This window comes from Primulina huaijiensis, unplaced genomic scaffold (genome assembly GCF_012295235.1).
Source record: "Primulina huaijiensis isolate GDHJ02 unplaced genomic scaffold, ASM1229523v2 scaffold3501, whole genome shotgun sequence".
In the NCBI taxonomy this organism is placed as follows: domain Eukaryota; kingdom Viridiplantae; phylum Streptophyta; class Magnoliopsida; order Lamiales; family Gesneriaceae; genus Primulina; species Primulina huaijiensis.
The window spans coordinates 170,390-178,724 of record NW_027358157.1 but is presented as its reverse complement, the minus strand read 5'-3'; the positions used below and the strand labels follow the sequence as shown (position 1 = coordinate 178,724).

General features: G+C 31.7%; 1 protein-coding gene across 1 annotated transcript; it reads right to left on the bottom strand.

Annotated features, from left to right (window-relative positions):
* Window positions 1-308: 308 nt before the first annotated feature.
* LOC140968272 (indole-3-pyruvate monooxygenase YUCCA6-like) lies at window positions 309-4,140 on the bottom strand. The gene is made up of 4 exons (XM_073429180.1): window positions 2,930-4,140; window positions 1,827-2,075; window positions 1,134-1,256; window positions 309-1,038 (listed from the first exon to the last, which is right to left on the bottom strand). Exons 1-4 carry the CDS (start codon window positions 3,614-3,616, stop codon window positions 853-855), a joined length of 1,245 nt encoding a protein of 414 aa, XP_073285281.1. The 5' UTR covers window positions 3,617-4,140; the 3' UTR covers window positions 309-852.
* Window positions 4,141-8,335: the final 4,195 nt, after the last annotated feature.

Genomic DNA, 8,335 nt, shown 5'->3' with positions numbered 1-8,335 from the left:
AAAGTTCGAACATGTTCGAGTTCGACTCGAATTTGATAAGCTCGAATACGAATAAAATATTTTTCGAGTCGACTCGAAAAGCTCACGAACCACATGCCATACACAAACACATGATTAAGAATTTAGCTTATAACATAAATAATACTACTCAAGTCTACCATATTCTTTGGGCAACAATCTCAATCTTGCACATCGTTTATATTAAATTCTAGTGGTCCAAGATCTACTTGTGGGGAACGTAATCATTTCACGTACAAACTGGAACAAGTCAGAAAGAAACAATAAAATTGCACTAAGTGAGCCTGTGATCATATAGAATTTTGGAACGAAAGTTTCCCCATCATGTTTTAAATATCATTACAACGACACTCATCACAACCAACTAAACCCTAAAATAAATCAACACAAATCTTATATTTCTCAAGCTTAATTAATTATGCTTTTCAATTACATCAAGCGTTACACACTCCCATCAACTTCAATTTCAGTAATAAAAATATATAGTGAAATACAAAGGCACGCAGAATTGCAATAATTTACCCTAATGACTAAGAAGTCAATATCTCATGGTTAGGAAGAGAGTTGTCAATGTACAAGAAGTATACACAACTTAGATCGATTCGGATTCACCGCAAAACATTGTATCGGCCTCTTTTCAGGTTCTCGGGAGCATGGTTAACGGAGATTGGTCATGAATTGCCCTGAAAGTTGATATGTTTTCGGAAGGCGGTTTCATGGTGTATGCAAACCCAAAATTCTCCATTAATAGTGTTTGCTTCAAGTCAAATGTCCTACCAAATTAATAAAAAACAATACATTATATTTTTGCTAGGAATGGGGCCAAGAAACGGGTTAACGGTTCTTTTCACATTCTCTCCAACATTTTTCTATGTCATTTGCTATGTTTTTGGCATCCATGGATGCCCCGAGAAGGCCACGTTTGGTAAATCCCACCGAGTATAGACCACTTTTCCCTTTCCAGCCATTTGGAAATGACCTTCTTGGGAGGCCATCTTTATTCGAAAACATCTCACTTTCCTGGTTAAAAAAATCAACACCAATGAGCCAAACATGTCCTCGGGTATGCACTTTGGAAATTTGGAGATTGTTGCAAAATCAAGAAATTGATGTACCTTTAGCCAAAATGGTACATTGCTTTTGTAACCAGTTGCTAGTATAATTGCATCAAAGTTTTGTATTCTTCCATCAACAAATTCTACGGATTTGTCGCTAAGTCTCCGAACGCCAGGGCATACCTTTATAATTGTAAAAGAAAACATGTTTTAGTAAGAAAGAAAATGAGATAGAGTAAAAAAGAAATGCATGATACCATATCTACACAACCACATTCACAATCTTAAAATAATGATACTACTATTAAAGATAGTAAAGCATGTTAACTACTTAGGTACGTACACAATGATACACAGGGTTTCTTTGTCAAAGTTGATGATTAATTTACTTTAATTTTGTGTTTTAAAATGGTGTTAAAGTTGGGAACTAATTGTAATGAAAACCACTCGATGACATGGAGCTTTTTTCTTGAAAAGACCAACCAATTGATAGAGAAATTCATGTGTGGAATCTCAAGCGCATAATCTCAACCGAAAAGGTACCCTTTTTTCCTTAGTGATTGTTTGATTAAAACAGGTGATTTTTTGTCACACTAAAAATGTCATCGAACTAAAGCAAAGACAATGATTGATAAAGGTAATTCAGATCATGGGTTACAAAAAAACACTTTAAAAAGTTGGAAGTGAATTTAGCGATAATTAGCGAAGGGAATAAGAATGTATGTAGACATATATAGGAACGAGGAACTGTACCTTAATGTCTCCACTTTTAATCTTGTCAAGGGTTCCAACATCCAACACCGGCGTCTTTCCGGAGAGGTTCTTTAGCTCGAGTGGTCCTAACCGAGGCCGGTCCAACCCGAACCGACTGGTATCGCCGAGTAGGAGCCATGAAACAACCAGTAGAAACCGGTCGACAAGGTGTAGGGGAAACCACTTCAATAACCACATGGACAGCCCAAAAGTTGATGTTCCTAGCATTTCTTGTGGTAGAATGTGCACCTAAATTCATATTCAAGATTTAAAGCCATTTACCCGAGAAACAAACAACAAAAGGAGACAAGGACATAACAAATAAACATTAAGAAAAAATAAATATGGAATTTAAATCTAATAAGAACATAAATATAGTTGCGAGGTGATGTTTCCTGTTGCATATATTTAACTCTTCTTATCTTGGTTAAATTCCATTGGTCTTCCTAAAGCTAGTAATTCATTATTATAGTGGGGAGAAAAGTAAAATATATTTAAAGAATACATAATTAGTAAGCCTGCGAAAGAAAATCTGGAACTTTATAAAGCATAAATTGCGCATGCTCGAGTATCCCAAGAAAGTATAAAAAAAAATTTAAGGTTTTTTAATTGATTGAATCATATCGATTTAACTAGAATCTCAAACAATTTGGAAGCACTGAAAACAAAGATCTTTCTTCCTTTGAGTAAATCCCCAGCCACAAATGTGACCAAAAAAATATATATATCTCTCTCCAGCCACAATGATTAAAATAAAATAAAATAAATTAAAAATCAAAGCTACTATATTTTTTCCAATTTTCATTTGACTTAGGGTTTTATTTTTTTCCCTAAAAAACAAAATCAGGGCAAAGTTTATAACCCCAAAACTGTAAATATACTACATTCTCATACAACAGTCAATTCCCATGCACATACAGACAACTTCACCGAGTCCTTAAAAATCTTTTAAAAAACAATTTCCCAAGAAATCTAGGTTTTTGCCTCCATCATTCAAAAAATGCACAATGGAACCTTTTCTTCTTCGAATATTTCCAAATAAAAGATAAAAAAAAGGTTGAAAAACTGGTACAAACAGGAAGTAGAAGGTGTGGATTTCTTACTTTATCTCTGACAACAAATGAAGGACTAGCACCATGGTTACACAGATCCAAACAAACTTCCATTCCTGAATTCCCACATCCAACAACAAGCACTTTCTTCCCCCTATAAACCCCTCCATTTTTGTACCCGCTGGTGTGCACGACGTCTCCTCTGAACTCTGCCGCCCCTTCGATTGGCGGCACCACCGCTTCTGCATTCTCCCCCGTTGCGACTATCAGCCACCGGCAGAGGTATTCAGATTCCACCCCTGCTCCTTCTGATGCTGTTTTAACCCTCCAAAACCCAAGAATCTGATCAAACTCAGCACTCACCACCTTCTGATTGAATACAGGCCAAATTTCGAACCTTTTCGCATAGGATTCTAAGTACTGGATGAACTGCTGTTTAGTAGGGTAAGTGGGGTAATCTTCGGGGAAATTCATGAGTGGAAGTTCGCAGAATTGTTTAGGTAAATGGAGTTTGAGCCGATCGTAGGTTTTCAGCTGCCATAAAGATGCTATACAGTTGGATCTCTCGAGCACCAGAGATGGCACTCCTTTTTCCTTCAAACAAGCGGCCGCTGCCAGGCCGGAAGGCCCGGCACCGACTATGACAGGGCCAGGAACCCATTTCAAGCTTTCAAGATCAGTATCTTTACAAGGATCATTCGCTGATTTCGCCGCTACTTCTCTTAAGTAATCATCCATGAATCAAGATTAATCACTAATCGATATTCAAGAATAAGCGCCTTGAATAAAGGAAAAAAACCCACAAACAAAGGAGAATATAGATAACTGGATATTTATCTGTCCAGTATTTTTGAATCTCGAACTCTGCAGTTCAACCACTTCAAAGATTCAGTAAATGAAGAAGAGTGAAAATATGGGGAAACAAGTGGTAAAAACAACGTGTATTTGATGCGGAAAATAGTTCATGGATTATAGGGATAAGTCCATAACTTGTATGTATATATATTTATATCTATATCACCCGTCGCATAAATCTAAATAATATCAATATTATCAAGAATTGGTACGAGGGGAAATCCTGAAGAAGAGGAGTGGATTATGAGAAAATTCTTATCCACTTGTGAGAATGGTTTTTCTGATTTTCAAATCGAGAGACAGAATAGGAGGTGGGAGGAAGCCTACGGGGCTCATCAATCAACATTGATTCATTCAATATTATCATCAATATTCATTTATATACAGGTTTACNAAAAAAAAAAAAAAAAAAAAAAAAAAAAAAAAAAAAAAAAACGAACCAAAGAGAGAGAAATAAGCAAATGGTGATTTTTTTATGAATATATTCAACTTTAAAATTTTTTCATGGGATATTTGAATTAGAAGGAAAAATAAACCATAGGTTATAGGTAGTCGGGATACATACATATATGGTGTATGTATTGTATATATGCAGATCAGTAACACTGGCATTGGCTAACACGAAATTATTATCACAATTTTAAATCTGTGTTTTTCTTAATTGGGTCTTATGTGATCACATTACCTGTTTGGCGGTTCTCATAGAGTCGTAGCTCTCACGATTGAATTCTATCATAAATCTAAATAATTTCTTTTTTCAAAATATGATAAATTTATGAGAAAATTGTTAAATTGATCTTATAAGTATGACACTTTTGATTTTTGGTTTAGTATCTTTGTCACATAATTAAGTCTGATATATTTCCATTATTTTGACATTTTGTCTTTTCTTTTTTTTACCCAATTTTCACTACGGCTGCTGAATTGACATTTTTCTTTGATAACATGTAAACTTTGAATTGTGGATTTTGACAAATCATACATAATTAGTTTTAAGACAAATGAATTCAAATTTTAATGCATGAGGTTTTTTTTTTTGGATAATTCCGCCCTTTCTATAATGAATAATTTATATTTATGAGCGTTACTTCATTTACATTATTCTGACAACCATGATAAATTCTTTCAAGTTAAAAAGTGATTGAAGCAGATTAATTTTTTAGAAGTAAGTAAAAAGTGTGTACTAGGCAGCTGAAAATATTAAAAAGAGACTACAAATTAAAATATTAAGACGTCACCTATATGTATTAATGAAATATTTACGCACTATATATCTTTTAACACAAAGCCTAATAATAATTTATTAATTAAAAATAAGTAGACATGCTATTTGAATTTGTTTGACTTAAGCATGGCAAAGAGTTAAATACAATGAAATTTATTTTAAAAGACAATTTTTTTTTCAAGAGATGGCAATATATAAGATTGTGTTTCACAATATCCAGCTCAGTTTAATTTGCTAGAATGTGAACGATAGACAACTAATTTTGTCGAGGAAAATATCAGACCAACTGTTTGGCGTTGTATCAAAAGCTAATAACATGATGTTAACTCATATGTTTTAAACGATAAAGTAATTTAAAAATCACATTCCATATTTTATTTCACTAATTCAGTTAGATCCATCTTCAAACTTTATCAAAGGAAACACTTTCGACGATCCATTGGGAGTGTGATAATCATTTATCAATCCACTGATAAAAAGCTCGGTTCTTAATTATTTATTATGATTATAGATTATAAAAACAAGATCTAATTCAAAGAAAAGCCGACGACGAGCTTTTTAAATTGAAATGGACTGGACATCATTCAGATTGGGCCGTACATGGGTTTGATTTCCCCTCAGGACCCTTATTATATTATATTTTTAATATATGAAATAAATACCTTTAAACATTAATATTCATTTTATAAATTTAATAACATGAATCATTTAACTCTTCCTTTCTGAGCAATTATTTTTCTTTAAAAATTATATGTATATACACATTTTAATAGTAGATGTTATTTTAGTTTATTGTGTTGTCTTTTAGACTTCTGGGGATTCCATGGGGCAATAAATCCACAGATAGATAAAGTTATATATGCACTCAATGTTGGATGACACATCAATCCATCAATATTAATGATATTATTCATGATGAGGCTACCAATCTCTGCACAAGTGCTTATATGTGCATCAACTAGTTTTTTTTTTTTTTTTTTTTATATTTTTTTCATAATTAGCTAAACGTAATTATTTAAGTTTAGATAAGTTTAGTTCTGTAAAAGTTGTAATAATTATCTTTGCTTGGTAGAACGATCAAAAAGTGGTATTTGAACTGTTATACAGTTTAAAATATTTGAGTTGCGTCTTTACCATCAGCTATAGTTTTTGGTAAAGCGGAAAGCGTACGGTCTTATAAATTGTATCATAGTCAAGCTCAAGGGTTCGATTCTCATCGATGACAAGGAGTGCAATTATTGCGATGAAGATTGTTGGGTGCAATAATTGTCTCTGCTGGATAAAACAATCGAAACGTGGTACTTGAACTACTATATAATTTAAAATATTTGAATTATATTGTTACTATACGCTATAAATTTTGGTAAAGCTAAAAACATGAATCTAGATAAAATTGTATATATATATCCAGTGAATAAGTTATTTAATATATATAAGTTCAAAAAAGGCTGTAACGTGGTTCCTCGCACTTGGGAACTGGTTTCGATTTTCGAGGGAAGATCGAGCCAAGCTATAGACTATAGGGATACGTGTAGATATCTTGAATAACACATTTAATTATGCAAAGGGGGAAAAACACTCGAACACAAAAAAAAAAAAAAAGTTATTTTTTTATAATTTAATTAAATAATTTTGCCTACCATATTATTCATTATACTATAAATACAGTTATTTTCAAATTAAACAATTATAAAAATTTAAAAATACTCTCGAGTTCGATATGTACAAAATTTTAATAAAATTTTGTTTTTAGGTTATAAATAATTATATTGTTAAAAACTTTTGAATAATTATTTCCTAAAATAGTTTAAAAATAAAAATTTGCAACTAAATCAATAATATTATTTTTTTCTTTTTAATTCACATTTATACTTATAAAAATTGGTGAAAAAAAGTTAATATCTAAAATTATTTTTAATTAAGTTGTAGCTTTATAATGAACGTTTTGTTCAATATAATGCCATAAAGTACAATTTAAATAATAAATTGGCAATATTCACACCCCCGGTATGCTCATTCACTCACAATTTGCTAACTCTTTGAATAATTATCTCGAAATCTCGTAATTTAATTAAATCGCAAATTTCGAACTTTCGATCAAAGTTCTTATGTGGAAAATGAATATAACCATGATACAACAATTTATTTTTGGTTATTATATAGTTAATAAATCAAAACCGAAACCATAATTCTTTGCCTAGTTTCAAGGTCCAAAATTTAAATATAGAACTCAATTTTTACAATTAATTTAAACGACCAGTTTTTTTATAAATTAATTCCAAGCCCTTTTTTTTTATTTTTGATATAAAAAAAAGAAGAAGATGTTCATGAAAGAAGACTAGCTAGATGATGTGAAAAATGTACATGCATAACATCGGAACATCTGTAAACCCTCAATGAATGGTATGTTTATTGCATTTAACTTCAACATATATTCATTCAAACTTACATATTTTTTATCCAACTTTTAAAATTAGAAAAATCAGTCCTTTGCACTCGTGGATATCAAACACACATAGGAAGTGAAAGTTATGCAGTATATATAATAACATAGTAGTGTATATATTGTATAGTACGTCTCTATAGATCCATTTAGCCACCAACTGTTAAAAAAAAATTCCCTAATTGTTTTGACTTATGAGTTGACAAGAAAATTATACATGTTATATTACAAAATTTGCCGAAAAAGTTGTCAAGTGGACTCTCTAGAAAAGGAAAAGCCTTCGCATTTATTTATATATTAGAAAAAAAAACATTTCCTATTTGTCACGTAAATTTCAAGAAGCTCGATTGATGTATATTTAATAGGCACTGAATATTTAATGCAAATTAAAGTATTACCGTAAATATTTAACTAATAAGGTTTGATATTTTATGTGTAATGCTTAGTGGGTTCATGTCACACTTACTAATGATTGCTATATTCAAATTTAATGAGTTCGATTTGTAAGTGCGATACTGCTATTTATTTCCTTATTTAATAGCATAATGATACTTTATGTTCAATCAAGTATCATTTCGCAAAATTGAAGAATCTATTCGACAATGACGTGTTAAAATTTCAAATCAAAATCATGAATGAAAGCAATTAACCGAAAATTTGAGATTAAAAATGTTAAAGTGCGGAAGAACTGAATTTCTACGAATACATTTTATTAATGCATCATCATTTACAGAGTCAAAACTCACCTATTTATAGTAGCTGGACTAATAAAGAAACGTAATACAACTAAACACGTTTTGTGGCGATAAACCCAACTCTTACTACTAACACTAGCTAACACACCCCCGCAAGCTTGGTATAAATTGCAAAGACCAAGCTTGGACAACAGAAAAACATGTTGTTCTCTGCCCAGGCTCTTGGTGAAGACATCAAC

Bases quoted from the DNA above. Each gene is read 5' to 3' on its own strand.
- LOC140968272 (XM_073429180.1), bottom strand. From the start codon at position 3,616: ATGGATGATTACTTAAGAGAAGTAGCGGCGAAATCAGCGAATGATCCT. The intron at 2,076-2,929 runs GTAAGAAATCCA...ATATGAATTTAG, and splicing joins CATTTGTTGTCAGAGATAAA to GTGCACATTCTACCACAAGA. The intron at 1,039-1,133 runs GTACATCAATTT...TTTTTTAACCAG, and splicing joins ATGTACCATTTTGGCTAAAG to GAAAGTGAGATGTTTTCGAA.